Source organism: Biomphalaria glabrata, chromosome 10 (assembly GCF_947242115.1).
Source record: "Biomphalaria glabrata chromosome 10, xgBioGlab47.1, whole genome shotgun sequence".
Lineage (NCBI taxonomy): Eukaryota > Metazoa > Mollusca > Gastropoda > Planorbidae > Biomphalaria > Biomphalaria glabrata.
The window spans coordinates 2,140,947-2,163,162 of NC_074720.1; the positions used below are offsets into that span (position 1 = coordinate 2,140,947).

The following is a 22,216-nucleotide window of genomic DNA, read 5'->3' on the forward strand; positions in this document are numbered from 1 at the left end:
AACATCATTCTTTTTCTCTCAAAGCAGAATCTGGCATTCAATAGGCATCACGAATATTTAGACAATATTTAGAACTGAATCATCTAGTGGCATTCTAGCTGGTATCTTTTTATTTATTATTTTTTTTTTAATTCAAGATCTCAAACATGTCCTTGTTTGAGAAGTTCAAAGGCTTCTGAAGAAATAGCGCCAAACTGTTGACGCCCCTTTTGCTCCAGACTAAATTTGTTTTTGTCATTGTTGCTATGAGCATCATCGAGATTGATTTCAATCTTAGGATTTAATAGTTGGGATAGCGACAAAATTCATGTTCACCTAGACATCATGATCATATTGAGTTGGGTTATTATTTCTTGAACTATCACGTCCAAGGAAAAATAAACCTCAACACATAGCTCTTTCTTTTGTGTTTATTGAGAATATTCACATTTTTTGCTTGGCTTCTTTTTATTGTGGCCAGTACGTCTTTGATATTTCCAGATCAGAGCACATACTTTCGCTGAAGGTAATAATGGCTTCAGCGTAGCTCTTCCGACTAATAGTTATCGATGTTTTTAATGTTTTCCTTTAAAGTGTGCAGTCTCGAATTGACGATCATTGTTTTTGAAGTTAGACTTACCATCGTTTATTTCAGTTAATTCAACGGCCAATAATCCAAAAATAGGTGAGAAAATTAAGACAGAATATCAACTAACAATTCGTCTACTTAAGAGATTTTGTCTTTAGATTCCTCTTCAACTCGTTCGTGATGCCCAGTGAGGGCCAAATTCTGCTGTGAGAGAAAAGGAATGATATCCAAGATTCTTTTCATTATCAGATTTTTACATTTAGGACCCTTTAATCCCTGCCGTCAACCATTTTAACCAGAGAAGACAATTTCTTCGTCTGAGCTAGCACTATGAGCGCCAGCCAGACTTATCAATCTTGAGCAGCACCGATAATATTAAAAGAGTGGCAAAATAAATAATGTTTTAAAACCAAATACAGTAGTTAATGTTTGTTCATGTGTGTACAATGTGTGCAGTTTTTACTGAGAAATGTTGTGCTCAGTTTGATGCCCCTTTTCACTTGATGCCCGTGCGGCCCGCACCACCCGCACATGGCTAGCTACGCCACTGCCTATAATATAACACATGGGCGTAGCCGGCAGGGGAGGGTCTTCAAACCATCACTTGCCTCAGACCTCATTGTCTGAAAGTGAAACTTTACTTAATGCCGCAGTGCAGCCAACGTAAACTAACTACAGTCACCAAATTTCATGAGCGTAGCAAAAAAGGGTTTTGTGGTTTTCCTTACCCCTCCAATACAAAAAACTAAAGAATTTTACCATTGTCTACCAGTCGCTGGACTCCATTTAATAGCAGATTTGGTTTCCGACATTTTTTTAGCGGAAGAGTAGCAGGCTAATTGCACTGTAGATACCTCAGAATATGTATTTATAAAGCTTAAAATAACGGAAATAATGCTTGGTTCCGGTGCTTAGCTGCCCTTTGGCGGTGTGTACTCTCTCTACTCTAGCGTAGAAAAAAAAACGTTTGAAAGAATGAAAGATCAGAATGTAATGAAGATTAATTACATATACACACACACTAATATATATAAATATAAGTTGCGGAGTGGGGTAAACCCCCCCCCCCAACACCGAAAATATATGTCATGCAATTTGTGGGCCTGTTTATATGGTAATGCCCGAGCCGAATTTGATACCCAGTCCTACCACAGATTTATCCTACTGCCTTTTCCTTTGACGTTTCGCTGAGAAGATTGCAATGACGTCCACGTTTTTAACCGGTGACAAGAATCGGAACAAAATCCACGAGCCCAACTCTGTTTATTTAGCCAAGTCATAAAGTTGTACGAATCCATTGCAGTGCTCAAAATCTACTGCTTCACCATGCAGTTTTTTAACTCACAAAACTGACTTCGAACAACAACTCGTACCATAACATAAGTGGCACTAAGAATTTGTACTGCATCAGTGTTTCTGGTTTGTTATCGCAACATTAGTCTCCTCGGCTCGAGTGCCTAACAGATCTCTATTTATATGCCAGTGAAGCAAATTAAATATTAGGACCTCCGGTTTTGGTTAAAATTCGCCTTATTATTACATTTTTATTAAATGAAAGCTGACAATGCTGTTTGTTTTTGTCACCACCTCAAAGTTGGTGCCATAGAGTAGAAACCCTAATTCTGTATTGTGTATGTTAATTCCATATTGTGAATCTTATTCACAACCCATGTTGCACTAAGGTGAACACTTTTGACCTTAGGTGAACCAGGGAGTAAAAGGCAGTCAGTCCACATAGAGATCTTGTAGCAAACACTTGTATTGAGTCACTTAAGATATAAGCAGTAGAGTTAGATGTTTAAAGTAGTTGGTTATAGAATAAGTACTAAGTTGTGATATTCGTATAATCGCGCGTAGGATTGGCGTTATCCATATTAAATTACATACCAATATGAAAATGTCTATTTTTCAGGAGACTTTAATAATTTCAGATTTCCAGGACTTTTTTTTCCTCTAAAAAAATAGCAACAAGGAAAAGACCTTGGCTATGTTTTATCATTAAGTTTTAATATCACTGCCTGGTATGGTAATCTGATCATCTAAAAAAAAAAAAAAACTTCATAAAATCCTAAATAAAAAAAGGCAAAAAGACCCTTTGGGTCATGATTTTGTGTTTTTACCTTCACAAAAGAGATACAAGACACTGATAGCAAAGACAAACAGACACAAACACCCTTTCGTCTCACTGGTAATCAAATCATTAAACGGAAACTATATAAACTTTTCACATGTAATTATGGGCGAGTCTGATGTCAATGTATATATTTTTTTTATACCGGTAGTTATAATGTTAATGTTATATAAGATAAGAAGAAGATAAGATGCTAGGTGTTTTGTAAATAATGCTGATGTAAAACAATGAGAGATAAAAATTGATGAATATTTTTGTTGTGAATTTAACAGACCTTGACTAAATGCATGACGCGTAGGACGTAAACATCTTCTTTTTTGAAGTACGTCTGTATTATATAAGATGTTTTGTTTCCTTGTGAATAATAAAGATTTTTTTTTTTTTTTTAGTATAGCATAATAGTCTAAAGACTCAAGGCAATTGAATATATTTTTGCTAGGCTCATAACAGTCTAATGAAACATTTTGATAAAACTTTGATTAGCTCATAGAAATCTAATAGGTTAGGGATTTACTCCCCCTGCTTAAAAACAACTTATGGCCTTTTTCAAATTATATACCTTATCCATCAGTAGGCCACCTACGAATAATACCTTCAAACGAGTATATACAGACTCGAAATTGTTCATGGCATTATAGGAAAACTTCATGAATCGGAATCTGTAGTTGGAGCTATAATGTAGAGCGACGTTGTCAGCCTAGTTCGTTATCTTCATGTAGATAGTTATGAGAACCTACCTCCAGGGGCAGACAGTCAAAATCGACTCTAGCATTACCATTCAACACAGCCCATATATTGCGTACCTGTCCTTATAATATGTCAAGTTGGAAAATGCAATGAAAACTTATTTAATTGTATTTCTACATGTAGTAGTGTTAACTTTCTAGTGCCCTAAATGGTCAAGCTTGTGTATTTTTATGATCATCAACCAAAGGGAGGTATTTTACGAGCACTGACATCTCTGTCTGGAGGTCTCATTCCCAGGCATCAGGCAAGAAGAGGACATGTTCTTATTTTGGAAGTCGCAACCTTTTACTTCCCACTCATCAAATGAAAGCAGTCGTTTTCCATTTAGGTCTCAAACGAAGGTCTTGTGTCGTTTTACTTGTAAATATTCTAAATGTTTAGGATGTTCCTTCAGAGTTGAAGACAATCTGCATCCTAGTCCAAACCTCCCGCAGGACAACGGGGAATGGCAGCGGACAGGGAATAAGACCATCAAGACGACCAGACGATAGTCCAGTGTGCATACCAAAAGTGTGCATAATCATATAATACAGTACACAGTATATTCCATTATTAATAAAATGTGTTAGACTAAGATTTTTTTTTTAAACGCGAGTGACAATGAGGAACTCTGAGGGCATTTTTAAAGTGAACATCAAGAAATTGTTTATAGACCTGCCATTCAAAGAGAGACATTTGCTCGAATCCCTATTAAGCCAGCCCCCCCCCCCCCTTTCCCATTTATTTCAATGTCCTAGTGAAGTGCACCATATTGCTATGTTGAAACGTTTTGTTTTTTTTCTTCTTGACATTGGACATGATTTGGCAGACACTATAATTGCACACATGATTAAAGCCAACAAGAAGGGAGAATACCATTTAAGATTGGTGAAATAAAGGCATAGAGTGCTCTGCCTTGATATTAGATATTGTCAAGAAAATTCTGTTTCTGCTGTGATCATCTGAAATATTTGCCAGTTAAAAACAATCATTACTATATAAAAATAACAAACACACTTTTAAAAAACAAAACAAAACAGAAAAAAACAACAAAGGTCATATAAATGAATGTATTGATTGGTATTAAACAAATGTTGACATATATATTTTGTGTTCATGTACATAATGTTTTGGGTTAGTTTCCCGGATTTTGAATTTTATCTCAAAAAAGGGTCAGGTCTGTTTTTTCTCATAACGAATGAAATCTTGCGTTTCATCTCTGAGTCATAGATTCTTCTGCACCTTTCATATGCGAGACGATTCCTTGTGAGAAAAGGTTTTTCATATCTTTCTTTTCTTTTCACTTCAGTGAAAAATTTTTCTCTTTTCAAAATTCTGAAAAAGAAACAATAAAAAATATTAAAGAAACAATAAAAAAATATTAAAGAAACAATAAAAAAATAGCAAAGATATTTGATTTTTTTCAAATCCCTGCTCAGGACCACTAAACATCTATTAGTCATTAAAGCCCTTGAACTGGTGCACAGGTTTACGAGCTGATATTTCGCTAATAATTGTAAAAGGGGATTAGAAATAGTTTTATATTTTTATTTTTAATTAATAACCCTAAATTTTATTAAATAATGTAGAAAACGTATTGTTACGTTTCTCACTATCCAGGCTCTCTGCAAACTGCACCACACAACACAACTAACTCAAAGAACTCAGGGCGCCAAAGTAATAGTAACAGTTTAATTTCAAATACATCACAAATACTGTACAGTTGGCAAAAATATAGCACTCATCACTGACTGTACAAAAACCTTGCTTCGTTTCCAGACCGTCTACACACACCATGCTGTTCTGATGTTGCCTCGTACTGGTCCCATTGCGAGATAACCTCAAGTTCTTGACACATTTGCTATTCTATAGGGTCCCTACAGGCCTTCTAGATAAGGATGGAACGTTGCTTGACCACTTTGGTTGATCACATTCGCCCTGACTTGTGTGCGTAATATTTACAACACAGGACCTTGCTAAACTGGTGTGTACTGTCACTTGTCACAGCTCGACTAGCACTGGCTAAGGGCGATTTGCGTAGTCTAATAACACACAGCACTACCCCCATCTGTGTCATCACCAGATTTATAACAGTATTTTTTTTTTAAATGTAGAGTAGAAATCTTTTCATTTGTGGTATACTAATATTTAACAACATATATCTATTAAATCAGACATCAAAAAAAATAAAAAAAATAGACATTTTCATATTGGTATGTAATTTTTGCCATGTCCTTACACTACAGAGACTTAACATAGTATATAATAATTATAATTATATAATTTATTTAACAATATCAATTTTCCCCCATCAAATTCATGGTCTAGATAAATAAAATTCCTTGCTTTATTAGTAACTCAAAACTTCATTTTTCAATGCTAAACCAGATTTCCACATAGTGTTCACATTATAAATAATATGACAAGATTTTAAATTTTATTTGTCCAAACCAATGGAAATTCAGACTATAATTTTTCAACTCAGTGATACCACTATTATTATTATAGCTTTTTATATAGCGCTACTTTCATGCTTATAGCATGCTCAGGGCGCTTTTGGTCAATTCTCATTTGTGGACCAGTGTGTGTGTGTGTGTGGGGAGGGGGGGGGGGGGGGAGGGAAGTGGGTATCTAGGAGTTGGTTTTCTGTGCTGCCTTTAGGCGCTCAGTAAACACAACTCTGCCCGAGTCAGGTGTTAAACCTCGAGCCGCCTTCTAGGTAGCCAAGCCAAGTTCAAGCGCACTTGGCCTCTCGACCACGCTTACCACTAGTATAATAATAATAACAATATACTGCAAACCCTAACCCTAAAAACACAACAGAATTGTGTTCCCTTATCCTGTGTAATGCTAACAAATGTTGTTATTTTGATAACAACTCGAGCACTACTGAATTTTGACTAAATCTTGTATCATTAATGACTACTTATTTTTTTTTACTATACATTTTATAGGCACATCTTTTACCCAAGAACAGGAAAATGTATGGTATTTAAAAAAATCATTTGACAAAATTTATTAAATTATTACAAGCTTCTGAACTGTTATTTCTGCTACTTTCTATTTTTATATATAAGTGTTATTTTAAAATGTTTCTATTTAAACATTTTATAAGATTCAATTAGCTACAAACTAATTTAAAAAAAACAAATTTAATCTAAATTATTCTAAATCAAGATGAAACGAAAAAAATGATTAATTTGCATTTTTTTTTCATTCCTTCAGAAATTAAGTTTATTAGATCCTAAGATCCTAGGCCTAGTCCTAGCCAAACCTTCTTAAGGACTGTAGTGAATGGAAGTGGGCAGGGTTCAAACTGGAAAATGGTGTTGACAGTCCAGAGCTGCCAGAGGGAAGGGAGAGCACAACATTGTAGATTATCTAATAACATTACATCATAATCAAGCAAGGCTACAAGTGCAAGTAACAAGCAGTCATCCTAATTCTGCTATTGAATTGAACTTATTGAAGCCAAGTGTGTATTACTATTTAACTATAGTATTACACTAAATTACTATACTGTATACTCATACTATAAATACTATAATATAATGTATAATATAATCAATAATCATTAAAATGATTAATACATGGACAGGTTGTATTATCACAAAGACACACGTTTAAATAAGACTTGGTCTAGAAGTACTATTATATTATCAAAAAAAAAAGTTAAAAAAATTTTTATTTAGACCTAATTAAAATAAATTGATGACGATGACCTTGCCCTTTTTTTTCTTTATAAAAACAATTTTTACCTATCGAGTATGTTGTATGCCGGTTCAATCTGATTTCGACTAACTAAAACAGTTTTTCCTAAAAAACGTGCATGATTGCAAGACATTTTCCAAAACAAGACTCTAGCTGAACTAGAGTGTAGATTTTTTATTAGACAAAAATTTAGATCTAGATCAAGAGAATCTAAATAACAGCAAACAATAGAATGGTGGTGATCTTGTTTGTATTATCAAAATCTTGTATGCAAGGAGTTACAAATATTGTTATATCGCCAGATTTTTTATCGTTTTTGTTTTTAAAAAGGATTAGGTGGAAAACGACTCTAGATTGATCTTATCTTCTAATGTTATATAGATCTAGATCTATCACAGAAATATTTAGATCTAAATGATAAAAATTGCGAAGAAGTAAATTAAAAAAAAATCTTAGATTTCACTAGAGGCTAAGTATCTTTAGAACTCTTAATTTAATGAAGCATTTAGACCCCCGTTTAATTATATCTACGTATAAAATCTAATTTATATCATGTTATAAATCATTTATATAATTATATATAATATCATTATAATTTTATTTTACTCAATACCCACTCTATCAAAAAAACTAATCTAACACTTTTTTTGATTCAAAATATTAGCCAATATATTGAGTCTAAATGCCAAATATATTTATGATTATATTTTTTTTTCTTACATTCTAATTGTCCCCCTTTAATTATTGAAATAGTAAAAGTATAGACTTCCGCTAATTCTCCAACGAAGGCGGTGATAAACAATTGGGCCATAGATTCTAGAGTCTAGATTAGAGAAACGATTTTTTGTTATACTAAGGTTGATTTTCAAATAGCATAACAAATCTAGATCTACGCGACATTTTAAAGGAGATCGGCATTAAAGATGAGCATGTTTGGTGCACCTAGTTCTAGTGCAGGTTGGGATCTAGATCTACCCTTGTCAACTTCGGAACTTGTCATCATTATTATTCATTATAATTATTCATTATTATTAATATTATTTAATCTAATATTTTTAAATTAAAATTATTTAAATTTATAATTTAATTATGATTAATTTTGTAAAAAAATAGAGATCTAATCTATCAAAATAGATTAATAATTTTTCTAAATTTATTATTTAACTATTATAAATAATAATGTTATAATCATAATGATATTCATATTGAATTGACATTGAGTATGAATCTATTCTATGATAATGATGTCAATGATTTTGAATGATGATTATCATTATGAACTAGATTAACTAGATCATGTCTAGATCTATTCTAGATCTATCTATAATCTATGAATAGTATGATGAAAAGTATGATGTGTCTCTATGTCTATAGACCACGAATATAATTTATAATATTCTATAATATAAATTATATTCGTGGTCTATAGACATAGAGACACATCATACTTTTCATCATACTATTCATAGATTATAGATAGATCTAGAATAGATCTATAATATAAATTATATTGCCCTATGCTCAACACGCTGGAACTCCAATGAAGACGATAGAAAAGCACTGATATAAATCCAAAGAATTAACTGATATCCGATCCTTGAACAAACAAAGGGCTCTGACTATCCTTTTGTGTCTGATTTTGAAGACAAAACCAGACTGGAACGAAATCTCTATTGTTATCGGCTTAAATACTGCCGCACGAATACTACCGGTTCCGGTAACCAAAAAAAATCTCGCGCGACCGGAAAATAGAAGTATCTAGTATAGATCTAGTGATTCTAGTCTCTACGTATTTTTCATCTCGTTATGAGTACAGTATAGTATCATACATAAATATTAATTTAATAATAATATCAATATATTTAATAATGTTATAAAAGTAAAGATTATCATTATACTATTACAATCTAATCTAGATTTAATAATTTAATATATTCATTATAACCTGAAACAAGTTCAGTACTTCTGAACAACCACATTGGTGTGTTACATATTTACTACTCCTAGCTTCACCAAAAGTATTGCATAATTTAAGATAAACAGGGGTCTATTTTCTATCTTAGGTTTACATATATATATATTTAATCTAGAATCTCTAAGATCTCATCGGAGAAAATGCAAACCAGGTACAAGATCTTACATCAAAACTGGAGGCTGCAGCTATATCTAGAGAATTTGGCATGTAGGCCTAAATCAGTTGGAGATATAAGAGATTGTCTTTAGAATGTCCGAACATCAGAAGAGGTTGACTCTTTCATTCATTGGCCTCCTTCAGTCGTAGGACGACTATGGTTCATCTCAGAGCACACATCTTCATGTGGCTGTGGAGCCCTATTTTGGAGAGACACTCCCATCCACAGATAGCGCAGGTTAAGGTGGCTTTTGCTTCGGTGGTAGAGGAGCTGGCCGTTTTTCGGATTGTGCGTTTTTCTTCCTGGGCTGAGACCCATGTACTTTCACTGTCCATAGCTTTCTTGGTCACTGTATCTCTCCACCTGTTGCGGTCTAGAGCTATGTCTTCCCAATGGTCAGTATTGATGTTCACTGATTTGAGGTCACGTTTTATTACATCTATGTAACGGAGGTGGGGGCGACCAGTTTTTCTTGTGCCAGTCGCGGGTTGACCATAGAGGATGACTACTAGAGTCAAACATAACTAGAGATGGAGGATAAATACATGAGATATATATGAACCTGTTCAAGTTTGGCATCTGCTGCCATAAAAAGCACACTGGAAAATCTCAATGAGTAAAATCAGCTTCCCAGTAAATTTAAAACTGTATTCTTTGTCAGGGATCTCTACTCCTATTCATTTATGGTCCTCAAAGTTGGACACTGAACCATGAAGTTGAAAGAAGCTCAAACAAGCCTTTAAGAGTAAACACTACTGAAAAAATGCCAGGAAAGTAGACTTGTACAAATAAGTTTGTACTTTTACAAGCCAACACTTTGGTTGGCAAAAAGGAGGAACTCTTCAATACTGCGAAGAGATGAAAGCTGAGCTCTTTACCTCATATCTTTAGTCATGACACACTCTTGGAAGTCATCCTTCTAGATACAGTGTAGGGAAAATCAAAGGACTGATGAGATGAGTGCATTAGTAACTCCATGCCAATTTTATTGATCAATTTTAAATTCATTTCATTTTTACATATGAAAAAAAAACATTATACTTGATCAGTACCTAATAAGTGTTGGCAACCTATAGACTGTTAGTTTTGTGATAGAAAACATTAAAGAAAAAGTAAATGTTATATGCAAATGTATTTCAATTAGCATTTCATCTAACTTCTAAAAGTCCAAACATTACATTAGCTTGCTTTGTTTAATAGTTTTTTGGCCCTTTGCTTTTCAGGTACTGGTTTCTCCTTTGGTGCAGCATCTGGTACCAGCGCAGCCCCAAGCAGCGGTGGATTTTCTGGCTTTTCTTTCGGAACCACAACTAGTGGGGCAACCCCTTCTACCACTTCAGGGGGATTTGGAGGATTCAGTTTTGCAGGTGCCCCGGCTTCGTCATCCGCAGCATCTACAGGATTTAGTTTTGGAGCTACAACAAAGCGTAATTATCTTTTATGGCTTTTGCTTTGATGTATATTTTCACTGCTATAATTTTATTAATTTTAAGAGTACTGCTAAGATTCTATTGGCCCACAGTAGACAACAGCCTTGTCTCCTTTGGGTAAAACAAATTAAGTAGATGGGTCTGTTTTTGTCATGAGGACGCTACCTAAAGATGCTACCTAAAGATCCTTGGTGTCACACACAAAAACTGTATCACAAACCAAGAGATTAGAGACAGGATTACTACAGCAATCGGAACCCATGATGACCTGCTAACTACTATAAAAACAAAGCAAACTAAAACTCTCCTTATTACAAGGTCTTCATGGCTTGTCAAGAATTTCTTTCAGGGAACTGTACCGGGGAAAAGAAGAGGGAGACAGAGAAAGCAATGAAAAGACAACATAAATGAAAGGCTGTCTTATTGTTTGTTTTGTTTTTATATGATAAAAACACTACATAATATTATTTCATTTATAGATATTATATATTAATATATTGAACTAATTAAAAAAAAGGCCTGGAAGATACAACACAGGTCTGAAAATTTTTTCTTGCTGTATTTATAAATAGGGTCCAGTTAACACATTGTATTAGTTGGGAAACATTCACTAATTGTATTATTAGGGTAACTTTATATTACATTTATGTTATTTATTTATTTTTTTTTCATATAAAACTTGATTTTTAGTAGCATAAAAACTTTTCACATTTATGACAATGAAGAGACAGTGAGCTTTTAGAATAATTGAATTTGAATTAAATAAGTAACATTTCATTTAAAATTATTTTCCTTTTGTAACCCCAGCTGTCAATGGCACAAGCACTGGATTCGGTGGGTTTAGCTTGGGGTCCCAACAGCCGACATCTCAAGCATCATCCACCTCTGGCGGCTTTAGCTTTGGGCAGCCTGCGACAACTTCTGAGGCAGCAGCTAGCACTTCTACTGGCAGCATAGCGACTGGTGCTGCCTCTGGGTTTGCATTCAAGACAGCCACATCCGCCGCAGCACCTCCACCAGCATATTCTGCAGCCGGTGGAACCAGCGGCTCTCTGTTAGGTGGATTGCTGACTGCCCCTGCCTCCACAGCTACAAGCACGCTGACCACAACTTCCTCTCTCACACCTTCCACAGCATTTAGTTTTGGGGCCACAGGAACTACACCTACCACAACATCGGCTACTACGACCACTTCAACTACAGGTATAAATTCTTAATGTTTAATTCATATTCAGTTTGTTTTAAAACCAAACTTTTGCTAAAAGGATAGCCATCAAATAACTTTTGCTAAAAGGATGGCCATCAAATAACTTTTGCTAAAAGGATGGCCATCAAATAACTTTTGCTAAAAGGATGGCCATCAAATAACTTTTGCTAAAAGGATGGCCATCAAATAACTTTTGCTAAAAGGATGGCCATCAAATAACTTTTGCTAAAAGGATAGCCATCAAATAACTTTTGCTAAAAGGATGGCCCTCAAATAATTTTTGCTAAAAGGATGGCCATCAAATGCTAATTTTTTGTTTTAGTTGAATATTAAGAATATTTAAGAATTTAAAATGCTGTTGGTATACTTTTTACTTAGATTTAGGTCATCCTGCACCGTTTGTTGCATAGGGCGACAAGTTCTCTCACTGAGATTAGGGGTTGGCAGTAGAGAGTTATTCTTTGTTTAGACCATAAGCTGTTTGGTCTACCCATGCTTGATCTGATTGTTAGAAGTAAAAAAAAAAAGAAGGACTATAAATTGATACTTTTGCTAAAATAATATTGTTCAATTGCTGAAAAGAAGAGGATTTATTGATAAGTGTTTATGCAATGTTAAGATTGGGTTTAGGTTAGGTTCTGGCATGTCGACATAAAAGTAACTGGTAATGAGATATTTAATTATATTTCAATAAGTTCAGGAAATGTTTTTTTTTAGTAGTTCATGTAAAGCTCAAAGCTGCTCAGGAAATTTTTGCTTCTATCTTGAGGCTACTAGAATAATCTGGAAGCATAGCTAGTGGTAGAACTGTATAGAGGAAGATCATAATAGAAAATGTTCTTATTTGTTTCTTTGTTTATTTATATTGATACGTTTGAACCTATTACACTTAATATTCTAATTCAGAGATACAGCTCTACTTGTTTACACTTTATTTTATTAAAGTATTCAACTTAATTCACTTGACAGTATTCTTTTGCTTTAAGTGTTAATAAATTAGGACAATGTTTTAAGTGGAGTAAAGGATTTGTTAGATTCACTCTTAGCAGCCTGACGTGCACACTTCCAGCCTAACACTAGCTCAAACTAAACGTTTGATTAAAAAACAATATTGAAACCTTTTTTCTACCTAAGTTTTGCTTGCTTAGTAGAATGGAATTTAGTATATATATATGCTTCATGACTATACTACGCTTAAAACTTAGTGACCGTCAAACATGTCAACGGAACTTGAAGTAGATTACAAAATGTATTCTAAATAAGTTGTCGTCTCCTGAGCATTTTAAAGCTGTATCGTTATATAGGTATTTCTTTTCGCTTCTTTTTTCACTTAGAGTTATGGTTTGAATTATATTAGTTTCTATTCTACATTAATGTTATAAAACATAATAGTTATATTCTATTTTACATTCATGAGAGTTTTGTTTTTTTTAATTTTTGGCTTTTTTTTTAACTCTTATTTTTTGTTCTTATAAGATGAACATATATTTTAAGGTCAATTTAATTAACTTCAGTTTAGTGAGCATGCACAATAATGATGTAATTAGGACCAAATCAGTACTTACTTAGACTTAGACGTAGTTCCTCCTGCGCCGTTCTGCGCATTGGGCATAAAGATCTGTCATTGGCAATGTCTGAAGCCTCCTCCATCCTGGTGTCCACTGTTTTGAGGTCCTCCATGAAGGTGTGGTGCCAAGTAATACGAGGACGTCCCAGTTTGTGCTTGCCTCGTATTGGCCTCCATTTATCAGTACTAGTTAATCAATATAAATAATTTAGAAAAGTTAATCAATAATATTGTATTGGCCTCCATGTATCAGTACTAGTTAATCAATATAAATAATTTAGAAAAGTTAATCAATGTAAAGAATGAGTACACATCTCTTTGCTTCATTGCTTTGACTTTTCCTATATCGTACCTTGCGGTGACTGTTTATGACGTGTTTTCAAGTTCCATAACATCTTTTTTTTCATTTAACATATGAAAAACAGAAAATAATAATAATAAGGCTTGTCTTTGAGTCCAAAGGTTAATGAGGAATAAAGTATTTCCTGCGGCTACGGTGTCACAGCTGGGAGCTACATATTTTGCCACATCCATTACAGGCATAACCATTGTCCAGTATATATATATATACTATATCTAATAATAATAATAAGGCCTGTCTTTGAGTCTAAAGATTAATGAGGAATAAAGTATTTCCTGTGGCTACGGTGTCAGAGCTTGGAGCTACATATTTTGCCACATCCATTTACAGGCATAACCATTGTCCAGTATATATATACTATATATAATAATAATAATAAGGCTTGTCTTCGGGTCCTGTGGGTGCGCAGCCCCAGCTGTGACCTACTTATTTTGCCATTTCCAGGGCAAGCATAACCATTGTCCGCAGGTGGCCGATTTAGATTCTCTTTTTGACGTCCGCGTTTGTCCTCGGCATTATTTATATATATATAAATTTAGTGTAGCATTTTTAATTCAGGATTTTAACTTGTTTCGTATATATATCCAGGCTTCAATTTCGGCTTTGGCTCAACTCCTCAGAGCAGTGCAGCTTCAACTTTAGGAGGTCTTGGGGGGTTTGGTGCTACGTCTACCAGTGCAACCACTGTGACTTCAACATTACAGACGTCCACTAGCCTGGCAACAACTAGGTTTGTACTTCTCATGTGTAGCCTTTGGACTCTCTTTTTTTTTTTTTTTTTGGATGCATTTTTGACCACTGGTTCTTAATCTCTAAGGGTGGATGTGTGTGTACATATATATATATATATATATATATATATATATGTATAATATCTATAGATCACTGATAAGAAAAATAACAAGTAAATAATTAGTATTGGTAAAGGTACCTGAAAATAAATTGAATAATTGTTGGTTGGATGCTTTAGAATAGGGCACATGACATTTGACTGCGATAAGTTCTCACAAAAATTTTTAAAACACAAAACTTTTTATAATAAAAAAATATTGTTTTTGCTTTATATTTATAGCTTTTATATAGCGCAACTTTCATCCGTATAATATTCTTGGAGCACTATGGTCCAATCTCATTTGTGGACCATTGGGGAAGGGTATCTGGGAGAAGGTTTTCCGTGCTGCCTTTAGGCGCTCAGTAAATGCAACTGTGGTTGAGTCATGTGTCGAACCTCAAGCCCCGTTGATAGGTAGCCAAGCTAAGTTCAAGCAAAGTTAGCCTCTCACACACACACATTATAATGTTAGTGATGTAACAGTAATAACACAACAAACTTAAAACCAAAATCTACTGGATAAAAATTACTATTGTATTTTACATTAAAAATATATAACAACACAAACACAGACACTCATATAAAATATATATGTATCATTCTTTGTAAATACATAATGAAATAACCATTTAGAATGTGGCTAAAACATTTTGTGCCAAAACGACCACCGCGCCAAAACAGCTCAGCCAAAAAAAGTCCCACTTCACTTAGAGTATTAGTACGAATGAAGCTTGATATTTTCAGCTTACCACCTGCCCAGAAACCCATGACCTTCAGGCAGCTGGAGGACACGATTAATAAATGGACTGGCGAACTGGAGGAGCAGGAAAAGTATTTCCTGGAACAAGCCACGCAGGTGAATGCCTGGGACCGGGTTGTCATGGAGAACGGGGAAAAGGTAAGCTCAGAGATGTTAAGTTTGTTGTCCCATTTGTAGGGGGAGGGGGGTTAATGTTTCTCTCAGCGTCTCTCTCTCTTACAGGTCCTCATCCAAACCTGCAACCTGCTTGCTTTGCTGTTCTTATAGCACATTTTTGTAAATAGCACTTACTGTCTGTTAAATTTAGTTTTAAAAAAGGTGTACATTTATGTGCATACTGGGTTTTTTTTAATCATAACTATTTCATTAGACCATTTGTTGGTAATGCTTTCATTAGATAATAACTTATTTTTGTGCTTAAAACATATATGCTTATATATATATTTTCTATAATCTTTGACAGTTAACAAAATGTAAAAAAAATGGATATCTAAAATAAAAATAACTGTTTGCCTTTTTGTAATTCATAGTCCTCAAACACTTGACTTTAAAAAATTTCAAATACAGGGGGATTAAAAAGAATGTGTCAAAACCTTGGCGCTATGTTTCAAAAAGTTAAAAAAAAACAAAAAAAAACAACTAACCATTTGATAGCTAGCTGAACACAAGTGTTGTATACAACTTCAAGTTTTTATTTCATGCTTTAATAATAATGTCTTCCATTCCAAAGATTCAGGATAAGTGCAGTGTTTCACATAACTACTCCAACCCAGTTACCACCTGCATATTTCCCCCACATTTCATGCTTTACAAGTGTTCTGAAATCTGCACTAGGACAATGGTATTTGTTTTTGAAAACTCAAGCACACTACAGTTTTTTTTCTGAGGAGGGGCTATTTTGAGGGCAGATAAACAAATGATTTTTCTTACAAAGACAAATAGAAGAGTAAAAGTTAGCTTTGCACATTATTCAAGCATCATTCAGACCATAGTGAAATCAGATTTTCAATACCCCTTATAGTTTTTGAGACCTGAACATGACAGATGACTGAAATCCAAAAGCATCTTTTCTCCTTTTTTTTGGGGGGCCATTTAAAACAAGTGACATTGAGCTTTCAGATCTTGTGATCTATGGGGCAGATAATGTTAAGGTCATCTGTTTCTTTGGATAACAGTTAATGAGTAGGTTCCTTGTGTGGCCAGCACAATGACCAACTGCCTTTACTTTTCCAAACTAAAGTCAGGTACCCATTAGAGCTGGATGGACTCAGGAGCGCCCTAAAAATCCGGAAATTCAAAATCTCATTCTTCAACGAGATTCAAACCCAGATTTCAGTTCTAGAAGCCAAAAGCTTAGACACTCAGCCACTGCTCCCTCCACAATAAAGTAAAGCCTTTAGAAGCTTTATTTAGCTTGAGGTTGAAAATAAATTAGCCAGACTCTTGACATTAATTTTGTTTCTGTCACTTCACTCAAGATTGTACAGCTCAACCAAGATGTGGAAAAGGTCAAATTGGACCAACAAAAGTTGGACCATGAACTGGACTTTGTCCAGTCTCAACAGAAGGAGCTGGAGGACATCTTAGTGCCTCTGGAGAAGGCCCTGGACAGTCTGCCACCAATCAGTTATCAGCAACATGCAGACATTGAGAGGGAACACACGTAAGTTGTTTTAATTTGATTGATAATTTTACATAGAGAGGGAACACACACGTAAGTTGTTTTAAGTTGATTGACAAGTTTACATTAAAAAGGAACAAATGTATGTAATTACTTTCACAAGTGATAAGGTTTTATCGTTGCCTTGAATGTATCATTGAAAAATGCCATTAGCTTGTCATCATAGGCATGTACATGTTCTAAGTATTGGTAAAGCATAATGCTAAGGGATTACCATCAAATGTTGAGTTGAATTCAAGTCTCAACAGATTATTTTCCTAATTATCGCACAAACTGGGCAGCTCACTCTGTAGACTGGGCTATTTCCCTACTATTCCTCACGCAAGTAGCAAGTGTAATACTAAAGATTATAATTAGAACAAAGTTAACACACTCGCCAAGAGTGGGAGAACAAACTCACAAGTAAACTCTGCACTCTATCCAGAAGAAATGAAGAAATTAATTGTAGATAAAATAAATGAGAAATGGACGAGCTCTCATCCAAATCACAAGAAAGATGACGCTTACTATAAGCTATCCCGACAAGACCAACGTCTAATCTTTCGACTCAGGACCGGACACAACAGAATGCGACGTCACATGTTCCGGAAGCTCAAAATTGGAACCAGTGAAATCTGCCCATGTGGAGTATCACCAGAAAATGCTGACCACGTCCTCCAAAACTGCACTCTCTACCAAGAGGCCCGTATAAGACATTGGCCCCAAATCACCCCAATAGAAAGAAAACTATATGGAGAGCTCCCTGATTTGGAAACCTCTGCGCAGTTCATCTCATGTATTGGTCTAGTCATATGAACACTCCAACATAACAATGAGAACGATGAAGAAGAAGAAGAACAAAGTTAGTTGAATTCATTTGAACATTAAAATATTAGATCACATGAAGCATGTCAGGGAAACTGTCATCATTATGCGGCTGATTGAAAACCCAGGTTTTTGTGACAAGCAGAAACACCCCCAGGACTTAGAGATTCTTCTATGTACATTTGATTGCATCTGGGAAACAGCTCTTTACTCTTGGGACTGCTCAAAATTGTCACTGAAACTTAAATAACTCATTTTATTAACTTATTGATAAAGTGCTGCATTGAGTTACCATTGAAGCATCATTTGTGAGATAAATTGTTCTGATTGATAGAGAATGCAGGAGAAATTCTAGTCAGTCTAGTAGTTTCAATCTTGTTTAGATGGCAAGTTTTTTACTGCTTCTATGGTGGACTTAAATCTCATTTTTCTCAATATATGGATAAAACGTGCACCATATTAAATCATTTTTCTTTTTAAGCCATGACTTTTGAGAAACCAGTATAAAAATTTAAAAGCTACATGATAAGGAAGATAACTCACTAAAATAATTTTTTTTTTGTTATAAAGGTCAATTTTTTCTTGTATGTTATAAAGGTACAACCTGGCAGAAAGTCTTGATGCCCAACTGAAACGAATGGGCCAGGATTTGAAGGAGATAATAGAACGTCTCAATGCCAATAACTCCAAACCTGAAGCAGATGATCCAGTAAGATAGTTTCAATCTTTCTTATTGGCTAAATCTTTTTGAAAACAAATCCTAATAAATAAAAGAGCCAGATACTTTCTGTTATTAAAAAGCTTTCTCTAATTTGTGTGAATTATTTCCCAGGTCCATCAGATCACAAAGATATTAAATGCACACTTCATGTCTCTGATGTGGGTGGATAGAAATACAGGTCAGTGCTGGTCTAAAAATACTTTTTCACTACTTAAGTTTTGTGTGAGGCCATAATGACTTTGTTTCTATTGGGGTGGGGGTACGGTCCACGGCTTAACTAGCCTGTAGAACATGTTTCGAGTCATGACCATGACAGCCTATATTACCCACACGTGTTCCCCACGGAGTCGAGGGTCAATGATATTTTTTTTAGACCTCACAGATCACCATGGCCTCTGCATCAAAAACTGCAGACACTTCCACATGGACCAAAGATTGTCGCTGAGTCAGAACTAGCAAAGGTAGTCCATAGCATTCTCTTCTTGTTATAGGTCAGTGCAAGTTATTCAGAGTATACCTCGAAGTAACATGTACATCAAAAATCTTTTTGAAAATTTTGCAGGGAAAAAAAATTAGGTGCTCATGTTCTTTGGAAAAGTAGGTGTCATTGTCCTATTAGTATGACATTTAAAAAGAACGTTAACTTTTTGGAAACAATTGTAGATGAAAGGACAACCTGCACCCATTAAACCACTGTTACATAAGATCTGAACGAAATGGTCGTCTCCTTTCCAATAGGACTAAAACAGAAAGATTTAAAAACTCCTTTATCCCACTATCGGTCAGAGTGTTACAAGATCAGCTGTCGTCATCAATAAGTACATAGAAGTCAAATTCATAAAGCGCTGGTTGTGAATTTGTATGTGTTTTCGTGTGTGAATGTTTGAATTTTTCATCGATACTGTTATTGTACAGTAGTTGTGCTGATGTTGTCAATTGTAGTCAAACTGAATTTCCATTTGATTGGATCAATAAAATTATCATATCTTATCTTAAACAAATGTAGATAATGTAGCTGATGAGTGTAACAAAGTAGGTTTTATTTATTTATGTATCTTTCTGATGAAACTTAATCATTGCTCTACCTAACTGATGCTAGCAACATTTTAAGTTTCATAATGATCTGATTGGTTAGGAAATGTGTGCCGCAATATTTTCTTTTTCAGTTTCTTTATATGTTTGTATTAGGCCCATTGGTTGATTTATTTGAATGATTGTAATGTGCAATGATGAAAACTATTAACTTAAAAATGATTCTTTCAGCCAACCTTCAGAAGCTGATGCTAGCGACATTTTAAGTCTCAAAATGATCTGATTGGTTAGGAAATGTATGCCGCAAGATTTTCTTTTCCTGTTTCTTTATATGTTTTTTTTAGGCCCATTGGTTGATTTATTTGACTGACTGTAATGTGCATTGATGAAAACTTATTAACTTAAAAATGATTCTTTCAGCCAACCTTCAGAAGCTGATGCTAGCGACATTTTAAGTCTCAAAATGATCTGATTGGTTAGGAAATGTGTGTCGCAAGATTTTCTTTTCCAGTTTCTTTATATGTTTATATTAGGCCCATATGTTGATTTATTTGACTGATTGTAATGTGCATTGATGAAAACTTGTTAACTTAAAAATGATGCTTTCAGCCAATCTTCAGAAGCGCGTGGAAGAAATCTCGAAGCAGATGGACATCGAAAGAAGGGAACAAGAAAAGTATTTCCGCTTGGCTTACAGCTGAAGCCTTGAGATGGTTCCACTCGATGTTAGAAACATGTTCCTTCACACCATACAAACAGTCGAAGTTGTTTCGACACACTGGGCACTGTGTCATCACATGCATAGAGTATTCTGACAACTGACCAAGAATTTTGTACCATGATTTTTGTTCGCTTACTTTTTTTTTGATATCTAAACATTGGGTAAATAAAATGTAAAAATGCCTGGACCTTATCAACATCAAAATTCTTTAGCTACATGTTTTACCTCATAAATATTTCTTTGTACAACAGTTATGTTTCTAAAAATAGTTTGGGAAAAAACATTGTTGGATGGTCTCATTTAGACAAATGTCTCAACCGACTCCGGCAGAGTTGCGTTTACTGAACGCCTAAAGGCAGCACGGAAAACCAATTCCTAGATACCCCCTCCCCCCACTGGTCCACAAATGAGATTGGACCAAAGCGCTCTGAGCATGCTATAAGCATGAAAGTAGCGCTATATAAAAGCTATAATAATAATAATGCTTCTGGTTCAGTATCTAAAGTAAACTTCCCCTTCCATACCTTGCAATCAATAGGGCAGATGATGTTAAGGTCATCTGTCTCTAGCACCAAATGGTGTCATGTGGCCAGCACAACAACCAACGGCCTTTACTTTCATCAACTATAGTCACTTTCATCAACTATAGTCAGGTATCCATTAGAGTTGGGTGGACTCAGGGGTGCCCGAAAAATCCAGAAATTCATCATCCCAGTCTTCACTGAGATTTAAACCTAGGACACCAGGTTCGGTTTATAAAGGTTAAACATTATTTCATCATCTAGCATTGCAAAATATGTGTTCCAGTTTAACTTATACGGGCAAACACTGCCATCATAAGTTAGGGATTAGAAGTATCATAGAAGACGAAATAGTAGATTTATACATTAATTTATTTTAAAAGTCACTATGGACAATTTGTATACACATTTCTTTAATTGCCATGTTTTTCTAAGGACTAGAACTACATGGTAGTACCATCTTACAAATAGTTGAGAGTTCATCTTGAGTTTTCCTGTCAGTTACTTCATTTGAAATTTTTTTTTTTTTTTTTGGTGATTCTAATTAATTTGGTAATTTTTTTTAAAAAGTCAATCATTATTTGACTGTTAGAAAAGGGTCATCTGTAATTAACTGTTGCACTTCATTGAGGCTTTCTTTTACTTTTCTATTGCTTCCTTCAGGCTTTATTTGACTTGTCTAGTACTTTATTGAGGCTTTATTTCACTTTTCTAGTACTTTATTGAGGCTTTATTTTACTTGATTAGTACTTTATTGAGGCTTTATTTTACTTGTCTAGTACTTTATTGAGGCTTTATTTCTTTTTCTATTGCTTCCTTGAGGCTTTATTTCACTTGTCTAGTACTTTATTGAGGCTTTATTTCACTTGTCTAGTACTTTATTGAGGCTTTATTTTACTTGTCTAGTACTTTATTGAGGCTTTATTTTACTTGATTAGTACTTTATTGAGGCTTTATTTTACTTGTCTAGTACTTTATTGAGGCTTTATTTTACTTGTTTAGTACTTTATTGAGGCTTTATTTTACTTGTCTAGTACTTTATTGAGGCTTTATTTTACTTGTCTAGTACTTTATTGAGGCTTTCTTTTACTTTCTATTGCTTCCTTCAGGCTTTTTTTGACTTGTTTAGTACTTTATTGAGGCTTTATTTCACTTTTCTAGTACTTTATTGAGGCTTTATTTTACTTGTCTAGTACTTTATTGAGGCTTTATTTCTTTCTCTATTGCTTCCTTGAGGCTTTATTTCACTTGTCTAGTACTTTATTGAGGCTTTATTTTACTTGTTTAGTACTTTATTGAGGTTTTATTTTA

The 22,216-nt window shown here is 34.5% G+C and overlaps 1 protein-coding gene across 3 annotated transcripts; it reads left to right on the top strand.

Annotated features, from left to right (window-relative positions):
• Positions 1 to 7,894: 7,894 nt before the first annotated feature.
• Positions 7,895 to 20,588, top strand: LOC106059608 (nuclear pore glycoprotein p62-like). Of its 3 annotated transcripts, none has more exons than XM_056044709.1 (9): positions 7,895 to 8,093; positions 10,492 to 10,695; positions 11,506 to 11,901; positions 14,422 to 14,563; positions 15,410 to 15,563; positions 16,904 to 17,088; positions 18,508 to 18,619; positions 18,743 to 18,809; positions 19,895 to 19,960. In XM_056044709.1, the coding sequence occupies exons 1-9, from the start codon at positions 8,060 to 8,062 to the stop codon at positions 19,927 to 19,929; spliced, it is 1,329 nt and encodes a 442-aa protein (XP_055900684.1). In that variant the 5' UTR covers positions 7,895 to 8,059; the 3' UTR covers positions 19,930 to 19,960. The 3 variants fall into 3 exon arrangements, with proteins under 3 accessions (XP_055900684.1, XP_055900683.1, XP_055900685.1); XM_056044708.1 differs by lacking the exon at positions 19,895 to 19,960 and adding an exon at positions 20,273 to 20,588 and having other exon boundaries at positions 7,896 to 8,093; XM_056044710.1 differs by lacking the exon at positions 19,895 to 19,960 and adding an exon at positions 20,273 to 20,588 and having other exon boundaries at positions 7,896 to 8,093; positions 11,833 to 11,901.
• The last annotated feature ends 1,628 nt before the right edge of the window (positions 20,589 to 22,216 follow it).